General features: G+C 40.0%; 1 protein-coding gene across 1 annotated transcript in view; it reads right to left on the bottom strand.

The window, feature by feature from the left end:
- Nucleotides 1-5560: 5560 nt before the first annotated feature.
- The window catches only part of CHRDL1 (chordin like 1), a 61499-nt gene continuing 45452 nt past the window's right edge, over nt 5561-21607 (bottom strand). Inside the window, exon 12 of the mRNA XM_080554453.1 lies at nt 5561-6995. Within this exon, the coding sequence (XP_080410579.1) occupies nt 6991-6995 (5 nt within the window). The 3' untranslated portion in view covers nt 5561-6990. The remainder of the gene's footprint in view (nt 6996-21607) is intronic.

Here is a 21607-nt window from a genome sequence, read left to right as displayed (position 1 = left end):
GACAGGTCTTTTTCTGTTCCCTCAGTCTTAATAGGACTTTGGCTTTTAGTCTAGTATAGCACACACTGAAGACTGGGCTGCAGTCCTTTCTACTGATCAAAGAGTTTTTACATTATTATGTCTGCTCTCAATCCATATAGGTGATTGCAACCTCTGACAAGTCTCTCCTGGGGAGGACAGTCATTTGTTGTGTAAAAGGGCTTACTCTGTCAACCATCCACTCAAGGGATCCACTGCATCCTTTCTCACTTGCTTTATGTTGCTTCAGCTGTACAAAACAAGTGGGAGAGCCCTGCGAGTCTGGCAACAGAGACTGTACTCTTGCTTATGTGAGGCAGAGCCTCACGTCCAGTGTACAGAATTGAGGAGGCCATGTCTCCAGAAGGCATTTTTGTATGGTTCCTCTAAATGACAGATGAGATAAATGAGTATAGATACATATTTTGTCTCATTTCCTTGGGACTGAGCAATAAAATAGGGAATCTGTAATATAAATTTAAAAAACAAAACAAACAAAAAAAACCCAACCAACAAACACCAAAACCCAACAACTAACAAGGAAAATTTGGCCTCTCTTTGACTCTTTGAGCACTGTTTAGACTTTCAAAACTGCATCAGGCCAAGTTTATGGCTTATTATGCAGGCTGCTCTTGATAACTTCTGAAACTTCATCCAAACGAACGATTCAGATCCTGGGTGGAGTAATGCTAATTATGATGTAACAGACCTGAGGTCAATGCATCTCCTCCCAGTGTGTGGTCTGTGAATAATATGTGGGCCTGTGGGTCCCAAAAGCAGTGATCTCTTTGTGAAAGAATTTGAAAAAAAAAAAAAGGGTAGCTGTATCACAGTTAATACTCCCATTTCCTCAAAGAATCCATTCACTTCAAAGGAGGAAGGACCATGCCTCTTCTACATTCATCTTTTAAAGAGCACTCCAAAGTGAAGGCTTTCCGATGACAGCAGTTGGTACTGAAGCCCATATGGAGACATCTTTTGGAAGCTTCTGTTTGAAACGAGTGCCTGCAAAACAAACTGAAGTCAATGTATGGTGCAGGTGGCTGGCAATTTCTGAATTCAGTACATTTTTGGTTTGGTGCCTACAAGTGGGTCTGACTGTAATCTGTGAGCAGTGATAACCACAGAATGTAAGAGAGGATATGAAACGTTCTTGTCTCTCTAAACATGAATTTAAGAACATCGTTTTAGATGTTGTACATTCTAGAACATTAGCCCTGTTGGCAATGGCTACATGGCAGCTTTAAGGGGAACCTAGAGGGATTCTTTTTAATAAAATTAAAAAGTCTTACCTCAGAATCACAGACTGGTTGAGGTTGGAAGGGACCTCTGGAGATCCTCTAATCCAACGCCCTGCTCAAGCAGGGTCCCCTAGAGCATGTTACCCAGGATGGCATCCAGGCATCCTTGTCCTGTTGCTGGGCACCACTGAGAAGAGTCTGGCTCCATCCTCTTGACACCCTCCCTTCAGAAACTTACCACATTGGTCCCGGATTCAAAATAGTAGTGGTCCTGGGGGATGTAGGCATGCTTTGTGGATTTTCAGATGACGGTTTTTTAAATGTGTTAAATGGAAAAGCTTTTGATTTGTGTTATTGTAATCCCTCTTGCTTATGCCATGGCATAAGAAGCTCAGAAGGGAACCTGGGCACTCTTTTGTCAAGATTTGATGAAAGAAATAAGCCGTGAAGCTGGTCTGCAGCATGCTTCAGAGCTTCAGAGTTGATGCTTCCCATATACTTTCAGATTGCAAGTGCAGGGTATGTTACAGATCTTGCAGCATGTAAGATAAGTACAGTCCTATAAATTATTCTTTGGCCATAGGTCCCTGAGAGCCATTGGCCAAGGTTTGCAGCCATGTACCAATGTCCTGAGGTGTAGTAGAGTCAAAGGACTACAGGCACTGGCAGGCAGGTTAGTCATTTTGGACGGGCATTATGTTCCTGTTTTGTTAGCAGCAAGACACCTTTACTAGAGGATATTTTGTATTTGGTTTCACCTCAGGTATATGCCTTATGTGTACCTTTGTGTGCCTCCGTGTCTACGTGTATGTTTGATTGTGCCTAGAATCCACTATATTTCTTCAAGAGCAGATTCTTCTGATTCTTCAAATGCATGTAAGAGTAGAGTTACTGTCTAGGAGATGACATATGTCTGTTTCCTGGGTTAGAATTTGTAAAAAAGAGGAATTAACTCACTAAAAGTTTCCTTAAGGACAGGGTTTCTAGGCTATTCTCTCTAAGAAGAGATTGATAGAAGTAATATAGTTGAGGGAGAAAAGTAGGCTCTTCTGGACAGTGATTCAGAAGAGGATCCTCATGTGCTTTTTAACTGTCACTTGCATTTTTAGTCCTGTAAAATCCTGCTTTTTCACCAATTGCTGTAGGAATATTAAATATCACAAGCAGGGTGGATTTCAGTTAGAAATTTCAGTTAGAAATCAATGGAAGAGAGAAGATAACCAGCCTTTCAACTACCTGCCAGGCTTGGGCAGGAAAACTCATGACAGTGGAGGCAAAAACGGAGGCACTGAGAAATTCCTCTTGTGGATAAAAACAGGTGGCTGATCAGTTCTCATAAATAGTCTGGTTTCCTCACATTAGCCAATATTTTTTATTTGTTTCTTCAATTGACATTTTCTGTTATCTGTTTTTAGTTGGAATTGAATTAGATAAGCATGCCTTCTGAAATGAAGAGCACACATTTTCTTATATACTCCCTGGGTCTGGTGGTAAATACAATGCACATTAGAGTATAATAATGAAAAAACTAATAATCAAATGTAGTTTTTTTCTATTAGCTTTAATAACTCATAATGTTGCCTCTAACTTAGGAAAAAAAACCTGTATTTATACACTTCAGATATCCTGGCAAGTTAGGTTCTGAGGAGATAATGTCTGAATAAGCATGTTTTATATATAATAAAAATGTAAGTGGTTGTTCTAGGTATTGACGCTTGGCAGGGAATGAACTGAAAGCAGGAATGCACATAATGTATTAGAGGTATGGATAGACTGGTCTGAGTTATTTTTTGTTAAAATTACAGAGTAATGCTTAGTCACACCTTAGACACAGTCACTGGAATAAAGGGAGATTATCCCCCAGAGGTAAGAATCACCTTTATTCCATTGGTGGCTGTGCAATTAAAACCACACTTGAGGGATCACATTGCTTTAATTCCTTTGGTAAAATCTTTGGATAAGGCCTTTCTCTACTTTAAATGAACAAGCAGGCCTTTTCTCCTAATGGCCAAGTTATGTCCCATTTTACTGTGGTAACTAGAACATACCTCTTGTAATTTTATTTGTGAGTCTTAGTCTGTTCAGTAAGTACACTTCCAGCTGTTGTTCCTTGTGAAACTGAAAAAGGGAAAACAATCTTCCTTTCCTCTAAGTAGAATGCAACTCCAATCCAGAATTTTTTAGAGATGCATATTTCAGTTACAGAGCAAAAACAAATTTTGAGGAAGATCCCCAAACACACATCTGCCACCTCAGTGAAGGATCCCAGACTGGAAAGGGCTTGCTTGTGGAGAAATCCACAGGCCTTAGAGCAATAATTTATGTCCCATGGATGGGGAATCCTGCATGACCAGCAGGTTTTGGGAAATTTCCGCTGGACTGCAGCCATTGAGAGTTTGCTAATGTCAGTCTGAAAACACAGAGCTGCCTCTCTCCCGGGTCCAAATGCTACCTTGGAGGAATAAGTGAGTAAGTGAATGAATAAGAAGATTACTAAAAAGTATAGCAGCAAGCAGTTTCATTTTCTTACATTTTACTTAACAACCAGCTCAGCACCCACACAGTATAGACACTCTGGATTTGCATATTCTCATATTGCGATAACTAAAAATGAGTTTAAACTAGGAGCAAGTATAACTAGGGGCTTTGGAGACTTGTGACCTGCTGCAGCAATAAGAGTCTGCCTAAAAGGTAGAATCTGCCCCTGAACTCTTCCTTTTGAAATTCGTAACATTGAATAAATGGTTGCTCTTGACACTGCATTATCTTTCGGGGTTGGTATTTGTTTTTGAAGAAAAGTTCGTAGAAATTTCTGATGCTTTAATGAACTAAATTCAATCTAAGAGTTGCTGGTGTTGATTTTTTTGACTATTGAAAGTCATTTTGATGACTTTCTCCAAATTCTGTTATCCATTTTCAAAAGCTTATTGTTGTTTTTGCTTCAAGTCTTGCCTCTTGGTTGCAGATTATCAAATTGTACAGGAAATCTCTTGTCCAGTATTTAGTCACAGACTGGGTTTTGTCCCAAAACCACACTTTCATTTCATCATGGCACACCTTACTTATGCAAGAAAAGTTATTTTTTTCCTAGTGAACAGCTGCATTTTCATTGCATGTTCTGGGAATAGCTGTCAACTTATGAAATACAGTGTGCTCAGCCTTCACTGTATGAATGCATTCACCACTCTTTTGTCATAGAAAACCAAATTTTCTTGTATCTCTTTTGTCTGGAGTGGTTTTAGCAACATTCCTCAAAAGAACATTCCTGGGGGGAGCTAGGTCTCTAAGGCAGCTAAACCAACAGCAATCACCTTCCTATGCCTATTTATCAGAAAAATAACTCATGCAAAGCAGAATTAATGTGTGTGGCCTTGTAGTCAGGGCTTTGTAAGTACAAAATGAAACCTTCGGATGTATGAAATGCACACAACTGAGTGATAAATGTTACAAAAAGATCTTCCATTCTCAGAAAACAGATTTTCTTTCTTACCATTTATGTTCCTTCCTTTGCCCTTCAACTGGCATGGAAGGTAACTCTAAATCTGTAGAATCTAGAACATACAGAATTATAATGGTTAATGCTAATAATTTTATTATTTTTTTTGTATTTTTTCTTAAAGCTTCAGTTGCTAGAGTAGTTTGATTCTGCAAGCATCTGAATTTTCAAAATCTGTTCTTGAGCCCCTTGTTTTAAGAAAACCTCAGAAACACAAACCTCAAAGACTTAAAACCTGATAAAAAAAGCTCAAGGTTGATTAGAAAGGGTTGTATTTTGATTTGGCTCATTCTTTAGGGAAGGAGAAGTTGATTTATTTTTTAAATGCTTGAGACCAACAGTCCTTAGTATCGCTCACACTCTACAGCTGCTTTATTACGTCCCTTCTGAAATGGCAGGAGAGACTCAAACTCTAAGAGAACTTAACCAGTTCCTACCAAAATGTATTTTTGTTGGCTCCACAAAAAACCTCTTCATCTATTGCTACCAGTAGTTGCTTTACTGAAACAGGGCTGACTCAGAGAGCTGGGATATGCAGCAGCTGAATACAAAGGCGTATATCCCCATAACACAATGCTGCTTCTTACTGGGATTCCTCCAGTGTGCTTACTGCCAAGAGCAATAGAAGAGCTCTTTCCATGCAGGCTTCAACTGAGCAAAGCTCTCTTTGATTTGAAAGTTAGTTTGGCCTCAGCAAAGAGCACAGAACTAGGCCATACAAATAGTTTCAGTATAGATCAAAAGATTATTGTATGTAGATATTAACAGCTAGCTTTATTGATATTAATGAGGAGACACACTGTGCTTACCATCTGCAGATGTTGGAGTGGGTGGATAAGATTTGAGTTTTAGGGAATTGGAAACAACCTGATTTTTTTTTTCCATTTGGTTAATTATGAAATGATTCTTAAAACAGATAAGAGTGACTAATTTGACCAATGAATTTAATGGGATGAAAGGCAAGTATAAAAACAAAGCAAACAATAAAGGAGAAGAAAAACAACATGGGGGCTTTAGCTTACATTTAATAATGTGGAATTGCTGTAAGTACCAGAGTGAAACTTTTTCCCATAACTAATAAGGTCATTTTTCAGATTTAGAAGTTCAAAATTCAGTCAAAATTTGAACATGATAAATACCAGTAGGAGAGGTTGTTGCTTCTGACTTGTACGATGTTTAGAATGCTTATGTATCTTGTGTCAGCCAAAAATCTGTGGTTCAGAGGTGGAAGTATATGTATGGGTGTTGTTACCTATCTCATCACATAACTAATTAATTCATATTTTCTGTTCATTGTCTGTTACATTTTAAGTATTTAAAACAAAAAGCAAATCTTCATATTGTATTTAGTTTGGGGAGTTGCATAGTTTTTGCTAGTGGTTCCTTCTGCCTGTTGCTGCGAGAAAAACCTTCAATGTACTATTTACGTGCAAACTGTGGCAGTATTACTTCTCTGACATTTTGCTTGTTTTAACAAATGCAACAGGCTTCAATTGAAGGAGCATGCCCATCAGCCTTTACTGCTGCTATAGCAAGTCTTCGCTTTTAAAAGGAAAGCTAACAGTGACGTTTTTGGTGTTGTAGACCATGTAACCTCAAACTTAGGTGATAGAAGATTTGTTTAAACATAAATTAAAGAAGAGTCATAGCTAATTTGTGCCGATTTCTGGTACACTGGTCGAATTTGTGGTCCTTTCAGAGGAACTTTTGTTGAACGCAATCCACTTGTCTTCTATGATTCCTTTTCCATCATCAGTCCCTCATCTTTCACAGGCAACTTCTTTCTAGCTCCTTTGTCTTTCCTTTTCAGCCGTGGGTCTCCTGAGCCACATCAGTGCCTATGCTCCGAAGCACAGTGCTGCTCCGTAGGCCTCCTATCAGCATGTTACATAATGTTAGTCTTATTAACAATGACCGTTTTTATCTAACCGGAGCCAATGAACCTTAGACTGCTTCAGGGAGGAGGGATGCATTACACGATAATTACAGGATGCTAGAGCTGTCCAAGAACATTTTAAGTTGAACATACTTGATATTATGCAGATATAAAAAGGCTGCAGGTGGCTGCTCTCTCAGCTTCACCTCTTGACTTTTGGACTGTGCCTCTGCAGAGGATTTTCAAACACTTCTATGCCGGGACAACAGACAATGGAAGGCTGCCCAGATACAACTTGTATCCTACTGGGAGGAGAAGAAATGGCCATCCTCATGTTCAGCTCTCTGTGCATGAGCATTTCATTCTGGCCAACAGACACAGAAAAGAAATAAACAAAAGAAGTGAGTGCACTTTGAGTAAAAACTCCGACTTAAATAGCTTGTTAGAACAAAATGCTTCAAAGAATCTCAGAAATAAGCAATAAGCTACTGATTATGCCAAAAAAAACCCACAAAACGTATATATATAAAATGGAAGATTCTTACTGTATATAGAAAGGTATTATTTTATTTGACCTAAAGGCCTAAAAGGAATATATTCTGCATTAGGTTTCTTATTTCCTTTTAGGTGGGCCTGAGAAAAACTGTTCTGCATTGCTTTTTTTAAAGAGATGAATCTCATCATTTGTGTATGCTTTTATCATATTTTTTTGTAGGGATAATATAAAGTTTTCTACCAAAATATCACATATTAGACTAATCAAGTCTAGACGTTGACTTCAGTGGGTATTGGAACTTTCTTCCATGTTTTCTAGAAAGGTTTCTTTCATTGCTACTAAACTTGGACAGCAGACAAATGAAACGGATGAAAAATATGCGTTTGGATCATGGCATGTAAGAAAGTGATCTCAGTTCAGTAACCTATCCCAAGATACATGCTTTTGATGTATATTTCAGAAAATATGTAACTTGCTATAAAATGTATTATTAGTGAGGAGCTTCAAAGCAAAGCATTCTTCCCTCCCACTTGTGATTATTTGATAAAGAAAGACTCCTAACATAATCATATGGTTAAACAGATTATGTAAAATAGCTTTTAGCAATTAATATTTGAGTGAAAGCCTGCTCCAAAGTGAAACCATAATGGATCTTTGTTACATTATCAGATTTCATAAAGAGGATGTTTAGCTAAGCTTATTCTGTACAAACAAAGCAATAAAAAACAGGCGTGAAAAACTCATCAGTTTAGGATATTTCTGCTGTGGAATATCACTCTCTTAGCTGATGCTACAGCAGCTTTCTCTATAATTCCAAATCTTTTATCTCAGAATATTTTAACATAATCAGTGCTTTTTCACTGTGATCATAAGGTTTCATTATTTTTTTAAAGCTGTTAAAAGAGAGAGTGGTACTTTGGCATGGATTCACAACAAGCTTTGATGAGTTCCAGAAAAGTGACTGTTATACAAATACAAGGAATGAAAAGAACTTGTTATCTTTAACAAGAGCTTGATTGGATGTAATAAAAGTTCCTTGTTAATTTACTGAAGTTAGCAGCTATGCTGGTAATGAATTTATAATCAACAACATTTGATCTTCTGCGGAAGCTTTTGCCCCTTTCTCCCCCCCCCCCCAAATGTTTCTGGAGAGAGTCCAGATAATTTTCTTTAATTGGGATTAAAACTTTAAAGGAGTGTTGCTTTATGGTGACCCTTTTTGGCAGTTTATCAGAATGCTTATGCAGCTGGTAAATGTAACTACCAAATTCTGTGGAGGGATGACTATTTTTCCTTAAACAATCTCTTGTCTCCCCGCCCTGCCATGGGCAGCACATTGTTTACAGCAACACTGACAAAATAAAGAATCACAAAAATGAGTTACGTGAACAGGAAAGCTTTGATTGTACGGGAATAGCTCCAAAAATGTCTTTTGTTTAATGCATGTTAAGTGAAGTCATTATCCTAGAACTTTGAAATAATCCTACCCAAATAGACATAACTTGTTTTTTTAACTAATTATGTTCCATTTAGATTTCTGAGAAATTGCCTGGCTTTTTAACATAAATTAGGACTGACATTCACATGAGTACCGACACAAAGGCCGTTCAAGTTTTGTGCTGCATTTGTGGACAAGTTTTCCTATTGACTCACTTTGACTTTACAGGCCCTTTTACAAAGCAGTGGTGCTGGAATTCGGTGTTTTGGTGAGAAGGAGGTCATATGCATGGTGGTGTTCTGTTAATTTTTTAAAAGTCTCTGAATCAGCTCTATACTCCCCCAAGCTCCATCCCCTGCTACTGACTGTCCCAGCCCACTGGCATGAGCACCAGCAGCACAGCGACAGATGGACAGGGCAGACAGGCGGCCCATATAATCCATCCTATGTCGGGTTTATAAGTCTATAAAAATGCAATAAAGAAAAGGGTCTCATTAGGCAGAGGCAGGGGGCTGATTGATTTCCAGGCCACACTCAGTTTATAGCTGCCTTCTGTGTGAAAGTCCACCTTACAGTGTGAGTTTACCCTGTTTGCACAGCTTGTTTAGTTGGACTTAATTTACTTCTGGTAATGTCGAGCATTATTCATGTTTTTGTGGCGACTTCTGCCCCAATTTGGCACCTAAGTACAGACTCACTCTCAGTTTGCTTTGTACAAACAAAACCCTAAAGCCAGAGGTCAGGAGAAAGGCTGAGGGAAATGCTTCTACGTGTGGGCTGCCTGAGCAGGCAGGGGCTGTGTAAATGAAAGGGAAACTTAAAACCGACAGAGCTCTCACTTCAACTTGCCCGTGTTGTTCTGCGCTGCAACAAGCAACACCTCCAAATGCTGAAAGAGGGTAAAGGGAAAATTCTTGGTGCCTAACCAATCTCACTGATTCCCAAAACAGTCCCGTTTGCCTTTCATTGTATGGGCCTTTTCTAGGGAAGAGGCTTTTTCCTGTAAAAGGCAGAAGAGCACGTGGTTTTAGAAGGGTAAGGCAAGGCAGCGGGGCTGAGGGAGTGCCTGCACTACTGAAGCACCTTTCTTCGGATGGCTGTGCCTGGGCAGCAGGGCACAGGGTGGTGGTTTGGATGCACATGTGCCTGCTGGGGGCTGTGGAGCGGGCCCCTGCTGGCACGTGGGGAGCACGGGCTGCTTCTTGACCCTGCCACTGGCCTTGGGCGGATCGTCCCATAGCTCCCGGAGCCTCCGTTCCCCCACCTGCACAGGGGGACCGAGGGCCGTCGTCGTCAGGAGGCTAAAAGCACCTCTGTTACAGGCAGATATGGGAAAAGTTGTTTCTCTTAGGTAAGACTGAGGAAGTGGAAGTCTTGCCCATGCTGGATGTATTCCTGGGAATCCCACCTAAAGAAATGATAACAAATTCCTACAGATGTACTGTTGAACCAGTCTTAAGGAATAATGGGTATTTTTAATTGTATAATTGTTTAATATTTCAGTGAAGTCAGTTAAGCTCTTCCTCAACTATCTCCTGTGTCTGTGAGTTCTAGAGATTCTTGTTTGGCATTAAATAATTTCCTTTTATTGATTTTTATCGATTTGCTGCGTCTAAGTTTTGTTGGATAATACCAATACTTAATAAGGATAGCAGTTCATGAACATTTGTAATAATTTAAGGAAAGGGCAAGCCTTTGACTAAAAATGCTTGTTAAGTCTAGCAAGTGGAATTTGTTTCAACATATTCAGCATTATTAATGTTCCCCAGAAATTTCAGCCTTAAGAGGTCTGTTATTTGGCAAGTTGAAAGTTCTCACAACTTACATCGATGACATTTTAATTCATTTACTCTTTCTTACTGAATATCTACAAGCCTCTCTTTAACCTTAAGAAAACAAAATGAGAAAATTGGCAAACTTAGAAATAAATAACTTTGATCCAGCCAATAATGACTTGCTAAATTGTATCATCATGCCAGAAAGATCTGAGTGTTGACGTCTATCAGGGAATTCCAGTTACCATTGTAAAACCTTCCTCAGAGTCCCCTGGAAAAAATCTGTCTGGGTATTTAGTTCAATCCTTATTATTATTATTGTCATAATTCTCTGTTGCTGTTGTCTTCCTCCCCCTCCGTTTTCTTTTTATTCAAAGAAACAAGCAAACAAACAACTAAGTCCCATGTGATACAGTTAACCACACAACTCATCCCTACCCTTTGATACTACATATTACCCCCACAGAGTTGATTCTTCAAAGCCATTGACTGGGTTTGAGGAGTCAATCTCTGTTAATTTTAATGGGGATTAGACATCCATCCCCTGAGGCAGCTTTGCAAAATCTCCACCGGATTCTTTATGGCTCTTCTTGGAGGCAACAAAATGTTTACCCAGTTATGTAGTTGCGTTTCCCTGAACACTGCTAGCGTAAAGTTAGAGATCATCTTACTTCCTCAAGTGTAAAGAGCACTGTTTCTCCTTTCAGCTAAATTTTGTAATTCATTACGATTGTATCCTCTTTATACGCCAGTTTCAAAAAGGAAAGACAGTTTTGGGAAGGAGCTAGTAGATCATCATTTTGGCATGCAAGAAAAATAATACCTTGGTGTTTGACATGTACCCTGTAACAATTCATTTTTATCCTGTTCTGGATGTTACATTTGTGATAAATTCTTCAGAAAACTGATTTCCTTCCATCCTGCTCTGAATGATTTATTTAAAATGTATTTCATCTTACAAATGCTGGCTTTCAAAACAAAATTACTGAACCAGGGGATGTGGAAGGAAGGGGAGAGTTGCCTATTCCAGCAGAACAACAAAGCAGTAAACTCAAGTACATTTTCTATTCCCTGACACGCATACCCTGGCAATAGTCTGGATTCACTTTCATACTTCCATCTGAATAGACTCTGGGAAATAATAAGATCAAACCTCAACTCTTCATGTTAGGTCAGCTTCCTTAGGTATCTGTTCTGCAAACATTTCCTTTGAAAAAAGCAAGAAGTTTGCCGTGTATGTAAACAGAAGTATCCTTAGTTACAGCAACATGGACGACTGCTAAATTATGGTTAAATTGTCGTTGTTTAATTTATGTTCTGTGCTGTCTTCCATGTATATATCCCTTAGTTATGTTTTTGTCAGTTGTGTTTTTTAAAATGTATTATAAATCTGTATTTCCCTCATAAACGAGTCCGGAAAAGGGCATCTGTACTGGAAACTGGTTTTAGTGACTTGACACTTTGGCTCTTTTATGTTGTGAAACGAGTTTTAATTTTCTTAACATAGGCCAGGCATGGTACATAAACCTCTTCCCCCCAGGGAGGCTTTTATGTTTGATTCCTTTAGTGGCAAAGCTTTTGAATTTCTCCCCTTGATTGACTTGATTATGATCTTCCCAGTACATATCCTTCATGTTGATGAATTCCTGGTAGGGATCCTCAAAGGAGTTTACAAGCCTCAATGCTAGATGAAACAGAAGAATTAAATTATCCCTGCAAAAGCTGCTACTAGTGAAAATAGGAAGTTGAATATTAGTGCTGAAATTTATTTATTCCCCGGGTGTCTAATTGAGATACTAGGGAAAGATTCATTTTTAGAGAATTGGTGCTCTGAGGTTTCTGCCAGGTGACTGAATCTGCACAAGCTCAGACCCCCGTTTGGAAATGCGGGCCCCAAACCCTGTAAATGTGTTCCTGGTTTGCTATTCTCTTGTGCTTTGTTAACACTGGGGTCTAACCACCCTTGATGAACATCTTCTACCCATTAGGAGAGCAGAGATGGTAGAATCTCACTGCTATGGGGAGCACCTACTCCAACAGCCCATGAAGAACTAGGCAGCGTGTAGCTGCCCTGGAGGCATCGTACAGCCCTGGGTACCCGTTCTGCTAGAGAGGATGCTGCTTGGAGTACCTACATGGCAGGCAACGCCTGTCTTCTGTTTCACAACACATTGCCTCAGAAAAGGCTAGATTTTGCACTAGGAAATGTGCCCGAATCAGCTGTATGTGGTTGGCTTCCTTAATGATGAGCTTCTGCAGGTCAGTGGTGCCCAGCTTCCCACCAGCAGCTCCCACCGTATGAAGGAGTGGCTCAAGTCACCCTGAGCTCACCTTGTCCAATGGCACACAGCCAGCCACAAGCACTGACCCGAGTGACCCACTCCAATTCTTTGCTGGGAACACAAAGTGCTGCTGAGAATGCCTGTGATGCATCTGATACCCATTTACGTATACGTTTGTGCAGGATAGATGTGTCCGGGGTACTCGGAGATAACATCCCTAGGACTGAGGGAACTGCAGCAAACTTGACAATTTTGGTATACACATGTCAAGAACCAAAACCAGGGCAAGATATTTTGACCTTAATATAATTTTCTTTGTTGGGTTTCTAGTCTAAAAAAAGATTCACATTTTTTTTGGAAGAAAACCTTTATTGACTCTGTCTAACACTTAGTAAACCACCCTGATCAAAGGATGAGTAATTTTTGGCTCTCAGCTTTACAGTCTTTTGTCTTTATGATATAAAACTTCTTGAAAATTCACACTTCTCTAAGTTGGATGCTGCCAAAAAAAAAAAAATCTAGCAGAGACTTAAGAAAATCTGGCAAATAAGTGATGGTAATTCTGTGAGCTGCAACTTTAATCGTAAGATGCTTGTTTGAGCAGGAAAGAGCTGAGAAGCAATTCCAGTAGGAGACTGGAGCCAGCCTGACCTGCTTCTTCCCCTTTTGTGCTTTCACACCCATTCTTTGGTTTTTCTTCATGTAAAATAAATAGGGATGATTGGAAAAGGAAACCAAGTGGGGAAAAGGAAGATGAATGTCGTATTTTTCACATACAAATACATTTTTTTCCCTCATCAGAGACTATAGCTGGAGCTTTTTCACAAACTAACTCAGACTGGAATTAATAATAAAGAACTGGACAGGCAGACAGGAGAGACAGAGGCATAAGCTGCCTGAAAACAGGCATAACTTCAGGCCTGGACATCCGTGTGTGTAAATTCTTTTCTAAACTCGTAAAATAGAAATAATACAGAAATGAAATACAGGAAAGCAAGAATGCCTCCGAGTGCAGAGCTCCCTCTCCCTCCTTATGCATGGCTGCAAGTCTCTCAGCTGTCATTTGTCATTGGTGTTAGAGCTGGCTGAAAAGTTTCCAAATTTTATGAAAACTGTCATGACCTCTTTTCCTGACTTGACAAATAAAGGGATATTTTTTCAGGGTGGGGAGAAGTGTTATTATCATTAGTGAAAGTGAGTCTCTTTTTTTAAAAAACTGTTTTAATGGTCGTTTCTATTTTGGTAGATCTGTGTGTATGGAAAACGGTGCCAGAATGCTAACAGTGAGCACTGCCAGGAATCACTTCTGATTTCTCTCTTTCTTGCTTTCCCATTATAAACGTGAGATAATTAGGGTTTTAGTTATTGATTCTCTCATTCACATCAGTTTCTAATCTATATTTAACATTCTGGACATCAGTGGTCTCTCGCGGTAGTATTTTCAAAGACTCCGTGCTGGCAGAAGAGATTTTTTAATCAGTTTTGAATTTGCTGCTATTCAGTAGATCAAAGAAGGAGAACAGCAAGGATTAGTTAAGATCTTGGGGTATAGCTGGTTCCTGGTGGTAACTTTTTGATCCTAACCGAGTAGCACGGTTACATCACATCCAGACCTGTTCTCCCCAGGAACCTCTTGCTGACTTCTGCTGTGTACTGAGGCAAACCCGTGCTACGGAGAACTGAAATTGTTTCTCCCACAAATCAAAGGTTACTAATTCTGTAAATGGTTCCAAACGGAGACTGGAAAGGATCTAAGACAGAGCTATATTTTCGGATGGCAAGATTAATAAATGAATGTGAGTTGCATAAAAATAATTTCAGTCAGAAAGCTTCAAAGTTAGCCACGGTTTTTGGAATTTGCAGTATGAAACAACATTTCTCCATTTGGTTTCTGGTGAGGTTCTGATGTTTAAAGAGCTTTGTAGATATTTTCAGACCAAAAATAAAAGAAATCCAATGATCCAGATAAATTCTGGGATTTGCATTTTTTGGAGTGAGGCCACAGTGAAGGTTGAGATGTCTTGTGCATTTGTTTCAACGTGTACTGGGGATCGTCTGCTTGATGGCAAGGAAACTTGAGCTGTGAGAGCTGAAAGCTTGGACTGGTGGATATCTGCCCCCTGCCCCCTTCCCACAGGGGTCGTGCCACTGCTGTGCCGTGCAGGCTGATGTTTGTGAGCGAATTATGGCAGTCGTTCTAATGCTGTGCTCAGGCGTGCAGCTGTGAATGTTTCGTAGTCCACTCTACTGGCTGTGGTGGAGGAGAGATGTCTGGAAATAAGGTTCACCCTACAGAAGAAGTATGCCACAAACAGGAGCCAAGACCACAGCAGCAAGGCTTGCACGCAGACCAATGGTAAAGCGCTGCACACGAGGCTGCTCAAGAATTTGCAAAGCCAGTTGACCAGAGCTGTTCAGCAAGGGACAAGGCAAGAGCCACTTGCGCAGGGGTTTCTCCACCCTTTCTTTTCCATTCTAGATCCTTTCCGCATGTTTGCCATCTGCTCAAGTGTAAAAGTTCTCTTTTTCCTCCCCCTTTGCTTCCTCCCTTCTTACCACCTCCTGGCAGGAGTGAAGCTCTCCATGTCTCTGTCCTTGCTCTGAGGAAAGCAGAATAACCCCTGACAAACATCCAGCTCTCTGAAACTGTGGGTGCTTTGTGGGAGCTTCAGTCACTGGTTTGCTTTGTCTTGTTCTTCAGGCTTACTTTGTAGCAGCCCTTGCCAATAAGATGGCAGAAGACCCGCACTGTTCTCCAGTAGCCTTTAGTGCTTTTGAGTTGTTTGCCAGAGCTAGTTGAATTTGTAGCAAAAGAAAATAATGAGGAAAAATGCAGATGAGGTAAGGAAGAAGCTTCAGGGACTGGACTAGAATGTAAATGAGGGATATGAGATCCTGGGAATAGTCAACTCTAGCATGGCTTTGACTCTGTTAATGAGTGTGAATGGAAAAATACATATTTATTATTGTTTAATGGTGTAACGTGTTAACAATTTAGCTGTCACCTAGAGGCAGTTTCCCAAGTAGCAGAAAGGGCTAATGGGACTAGTGCTTCAACATGGTCCTGCTGCACCTTCAGCTATGCTCTCTTTTTGGCACAAGTTTATTAAAAATGATCATCTGCCTTTCACTGATATGATCAACTGCATGAATAAGACGTTTGAAAAGCAATGTGCTTTGCTGTCTGAGTGGCAGAGGAACTAGAAGGCGAGGCGGGTTGCCAAACATAAGGGAAATGCTAAGGTTGGTGAGCAGGGAAGAGGATTGGGGTGAATGGACCAAGGCTGAGATATCTGGGCAGAGCGAGGAGCAGAAGGCTGAGTGCAAAACAAGAGGGCAGCTCCAGGAGTAAAGATTGTATGGGACTAGGGGAATAGCACAGAACGTTGACATAGCTGTCTTTCCCTGCCCCATTCTCCTCAGTGGGCAGGTGAGCTGTCTCTTGAGCCATGGACAGGTCCCCCTGCGGTGCTTCGTCGCAGTGAGAGCGTGTCGTGCCTGCTGGGCCATGGGAGCCGTTGAGTACAGCAGAAGTGGGACCACAGAGTGCTCAGGCTCCGGCTCTCGCAGGGTGTCACAGAGATACTCCCCAGCTGTGATACGCTGGCTGTCAGTTTTCTTCACTAGCTTCCAAATTTTACATGGAAAGTTTTTACAGAGTCGGAAAGTTTTTACAGAGTCAGAAAGTTTAGCTTTTTAGTAAAGAAACTCAGTCTGCACAACTCTCTAACATTCCTGAAAGTTCTTCTACTGTGTACTTGGGTAGGTTTGGAGTGTGTACATCGCCTCCACCGATCTGATTCCCAGGGCCCAGTAAAATGGACTGTATTTCAAAACACTTGGCTTCTGTTGGGCAGAGGAGAAATTAATGATAAATGCCTCCAAAAATTGCAAGCTTTAAAAGCTTCAGTCCTTTAATCCCCCGTTCCCATTGGTGCTAGCTTCCCTTTCATTGCAAGATAATGAACCTTCACTTCTGTTGTGTGTCCTCGCCTTCAGCATGCTTCTCTGCATAGCTCCCGTCGTGGTCAATTAGCTGGCAGGAGAGGCTCACAACAGCAGAGACCATTGCTTAATTGTTATTGTGGGATCCTTATGAAATTTGCAATTGCTGGGGCTCATTTACAATTCTAACACATCCACTGCACCCTGCATCAGGAGTCCTGTGAACTGGACAAAAGTTAGAAAGTGGCAGCGCTGTTTCTGGCCTCATTAACATAGACATCTCCTGCTAGTGAACATCACACAGATGACACAGACAGCTCACTCCAAACGAGACGTTCTTTTGTTCCGCCTTACTAAGGCTTTCAGATAGAAAGAATTCGAGGCTACTCAAAGGGCCAGCTGTGATATGAAGGGAACAGGTTTAAAGTAGCTCTCAGAGGCAGTAAATTCTTAATGATCAGATCTTTCATTGGTCTTGGAACATTTGAGGAAACTCAGCCAGCTAAAATTTTTGTTGATTACTTTAACAGAGGCCCTTTGTTCATATTATCATGCAGAATAATTAAGCCAATGCAAGCAAGTCCCCTTAGCTATATACATAATTAAAATGTTAGACTGTGATTAAACAGATTGTATTGGCACAGGGAGCACCTATTCACTTCGTAAAAGAGTTCCATCACTGCATTAAACTTCTTCTCACCTTAGTTTATTTGTTGTTATTTTTGAAAAATGAGTTTAATACAAGACAGATAGTGGAGGGTGTGCTTCCAGTGAGGAGTTAATGACATCTTATAATGGAGGAAAGAGCTATGACCAAAGTATTTAGTCTATAGGGTGAAATTCAAGATGTGGAGAAAAGCGCATCTATCCATTTTACTGTACTTAAAAGTTCATTCTGCAGGGATTATATCCAATTTTCTCATTGCCTCCCTGATTTTTGGCATCTCCAATGCTTGGTTCTCCTGTGTTTTTTTTTGTTTGTTTGTTTTTTGTTTTGGTTCACAAAGTCTTGTTTTACTGGTCCAGGACTGGAAGAAAGTTGGTAGGGAGGAGACACTTGATAGAAATCGTGTCATTTTTATACAAGGGAGAAGTCTATATTGGTTTTGACTAATTTTGTTGTTGTTGTTAATATGTGTTAAGTAACATATTACTGACAGTAAAGCAGTGGCTTTAAGATATGCTGCCTGTGGAGGCAACCCCAGAAGAGATCCTGGGATTTAATTTGACTGCCTGACATGTATTAGACCAGAGATATTTTTATTTACAAACAAGGTCCTTGGATATGTTATTTGTGATGGAAATAAAAGCTAGACTAGACCTTAAATGCTGTGTTTATCCCATTGCCCCGAAGTAGAACTGAGTGGCGACTACTCCGTATTCTCTTTAGTAATCCTCTGGGCTAAGCAGCCCCCTGGGAACCTCTGCTTGGAAACGTATCACGATTTCACAGGTTGTTCAGCAGGACTGGCAATGAATGATTTGCAATGGCCCTGAAAACTGCAATTTAAGAAGAAGCTGTGAAGATGAGAAACATCCCTCTCCTTACATTCAAAACAGACAATGTCACATTTTTCCTTTTTATTTTATTTTTATTTTTTATTTTTAATTGTGCCTTCTGTCCAGATAGGAGTGTTTATTCCTCTGTCTGGTCAGATGTTCCCCTACTGTGCTAATAGACTGATTTCTGCAGAATGTGACCTGATAACTTACTTTGAAATCCTACTTGAGCTATCTTTTCTAACAAGTTTCACAAAAACCTCCAGAGTTTATCATGACTTTGATGTGGATTTATGGGGGATATATTTTAGGGGAACAGTAGCAGGTAATGAGGTTCTGGTACATTTGAGCTGTGCAATCAGAGATCTGGCAAACCCCATTTGCCTGTTACTGGATTCCTGGCTTTAAGAATCTTCCATCAGACCAGTTTTGCTGGAGCTTCATTCTAGAAGTACTGTTCTAGCAAATGCACCTTTCAACATTGTAATCATTAGCAAAAAGATAGAGCATCTCTTAAGAAACACACTGCTTGGTGGAGAGGCCAGACAGCAGAGCTCCAGTTTTGAACAATGATTAGTCAAGTGCAGTTACGTAGCTGTCAGGAGTTTCTCTGCTCCTCAGTTTCTCTAGGGCTTGCTTAACTCCCTGCTTGAAAAATGAATTATTAGTGGCTACATTTTGTTAGGTACTCCATGTATTAATATGAGCTATGATCAACATGAGCACAGTAGTTATAATAGCTTTCTCTTAATAAGAGTGATCTCATCATGGGCATCATTCAGATGGAGTAAATAATTCCCAGCACGTACTGACGAGAAAGAAATTGGGAGCTTGTTGCAAACTGATGTCATGGGAAGAGCCCAGTCTCTTCAGCCGGGACTCATCAGTGCAAAGGGCTCTAAAAAGTGTCTGACTTTGGGCTGAGAAGAAAACACAGAGTGGGAGAAGCTGTTTTAAGTTTGTAAGTCTCTGGATAAAAAGCAAGGCTTTGGCCTGTGTTGTCAGTTGAATCTTTCAGTTAGTTATGACTGCAAAATAAAAGAGGCTCTAGGCTGTATTTCCTTTGAATTCATAAGTAATCTGCATTTTTTCCTCTCACTTGTTAAAACAATCCATAATTTATAAACTAAGTCTTTCAAACAAAATAGCAGCAGGGTTTTTATTTCCAGAAATTTAGCACATTTGCTGATGCTCAAAATAACTTTTTTTTTTTAATTTAAATTTATACTTGGTTATAGTCATTTACATGGTGTGAAGTGAGTGAGAAAGGCTACTGTTTGGATTTGGTTGCATGATTTTACAACTGTTTTGTATTAATATGAAGGCAAAGTTAAATTTAGTGGATAATCTGTCCTGACTGTAAACATTCCCCAATGTTTTTTAATGCTGTCATTTGGCCATTTATTAAAGGATGCCACTGTCTGGCTAGATCTAAAAAAACCAAAGATTTTGTGAGACTTAGCTTATCTGAATAGATAATATGGCATTCACAGAAAGGAAATATTTTCTAATAGCACAGAATTGAAAATGTGATCTCAGATACAAAAATACAGCTTTCTGGAATATATTTTCACTTGAACCTGTACATAATATATGTATTTTTTTGTTTAAATAAGTATATTTACAATCAATCAAATCTTCCTTTTTCTAGGAAGAACTTTGTGACAACTGATTAATTGATGACTACTGTCTATTAGTTTATGAGATATTTATGTAACCACAACTATAAATACTTCCAGATAATTTCACTAGTGAAAAAAAAAAAGTCCCCAAGTCTCACTTCTCTTGTTGATGCTGCTACATCATTTCCCATTCCATCCTGAGAACACTACAAAAAGTTTGTACTTGAACTGCATCTTTAACATTGTGCAGCTTGGTCATGCTGCACAACATTTTAATAGAGGAAATGAAAATAAATACCATATCAATTTCAAGCTAGAGGTTTTAACAGGAAAGTCTGAATCTTCCCATTTAGAGATGCAGAGCAAAAAGATACCCCGGTACATAAACCTTAAGCATCACTTGACTCCTATTTATGCCCCTAAACAGAGGCCGCAAATAAAGTTGATTGATTGCCCATCCTAGCTGTTGGCAGAGGGGAGAAGGGAGCCGGGGAAGAACAGATTAGGGTACAGTGCTGGCTAAGGAGCACTGCGGCTGCGAATCTGTTGGTGAAAAGTATAAAATGTGCCTTCGGTACATATGAAACACTACAGCACACTAAAATGTGGTTGATGCCATTATAGTGTGTCAGTGTGAGTTCTTCAGGGACTCTTTCTTATAGGGATTGGGAATTTTACTATTTACTTCAGTGGCAATAGAACTCAGTTTTAATTTATGTTGGCCTGAACACACCTGATTTCTTGGTGTTGTGATTCTGAAACAAACAGGAGGAGAAAGAAACAGGAGAAATAATTCTATAGGAGATCAAATTGATCTTGGTGGAGAGATTAGCTAATTATTGGTGCTGTTTGTGAAGCAGTTAGCAGCACTCACAGCTTAGGGTAATGTATCTCTGTCTCTTGAGCTGAGGTCAGCTGAGGACAGAGTGTGAGTTTTTCCTTAGAGTTGTAGTGAAATCAGGCTTCTTGCCTTTTTTGGACTTACTGACCTGGCATCCGGTGTGTCTACATGAAAATCTGCTTTCTCGTGTTAAACTCAATTACTTGTTTTTGCTTTGAATGCTTCACATTCCTGCTCACAGTTGGGTTGGTGTTATGTGAGAAGGGCAGGGTTGTGGGTTCATGTTCATATACTCCTGTGGTTGCAGACATACTTTACCCAAGAAGTAAAATGGTCCAAAACCTCAGTGGAGAAGATGAAGACATTTCTCAAACCCCAAACAAAAGCAATAAATGGAAATAAGGATTAACTTTGTCAATTTTCACCCCTCCCACAATAAATCTCTAAAATCTTGGCTTTTATCTTAGATGGATAACACAATAGGCACCAGAGCACACCAATATTACGCAAATACTTCATGTGCTATCAATTATTTTGGAAGTATTCATCATCTGAATTGTGAAATGGTTTGACCTTTTTTCCTAACGGAGAGTGTGTGAAGATGTGAGTGTTAGGCTGTCACATTCTTTCTCTTGTGCTTGTGTAGGTATCTTTAAAAGTAATTTCAGAAGAGCACAGCACCGACTAGGGCTCTCCTCTTGGTACCCTGCCACTCCTCATTGCTCTGTGGAGTCCTGTGGAATCAGAATGATCTGCGGTACATGACAGGCAAATAGGAGTGAAGTGAGACATATGATGGTTCAGTGCGGTGCTAAAAATCACTTGGATGTTATGAAATCAAGAGAATACATTCAGTAGGAATGCAGCTGTGCAACCCTGACTGGTAGTGATTCTCAGTCCGCAGCTCACACCTCTCAGACAGCCCTGGTAAAGGGAGCTGGTACAAGAGGAGCTTGGAGCAGAGCGGGTATGCATGCCTAGAACGTGTTCTCAGGGAAAGGATTCATGCAACAGATGCCTTGTTAAAGTAAAAAGGTGGCTAAGATGAATTTGCAGGTTGCGATGAAATAACAGAAA

Source organism: Anser brachyrhynchus (genome assembly GCF_964034855.1).
Source record: "Anser brachyrhynchus genome assembly, chromosome: 13".
NCBI lineage: Eukaryota > Metazoa > Chordata > Aves > Anseriformes > Anatidae > Anser > Anser brachyrhynchus.
Note: the sequence above shows the minus strand (reverse complement) of the source record. Positions and strands in the feature narration are given on the sequence as shown.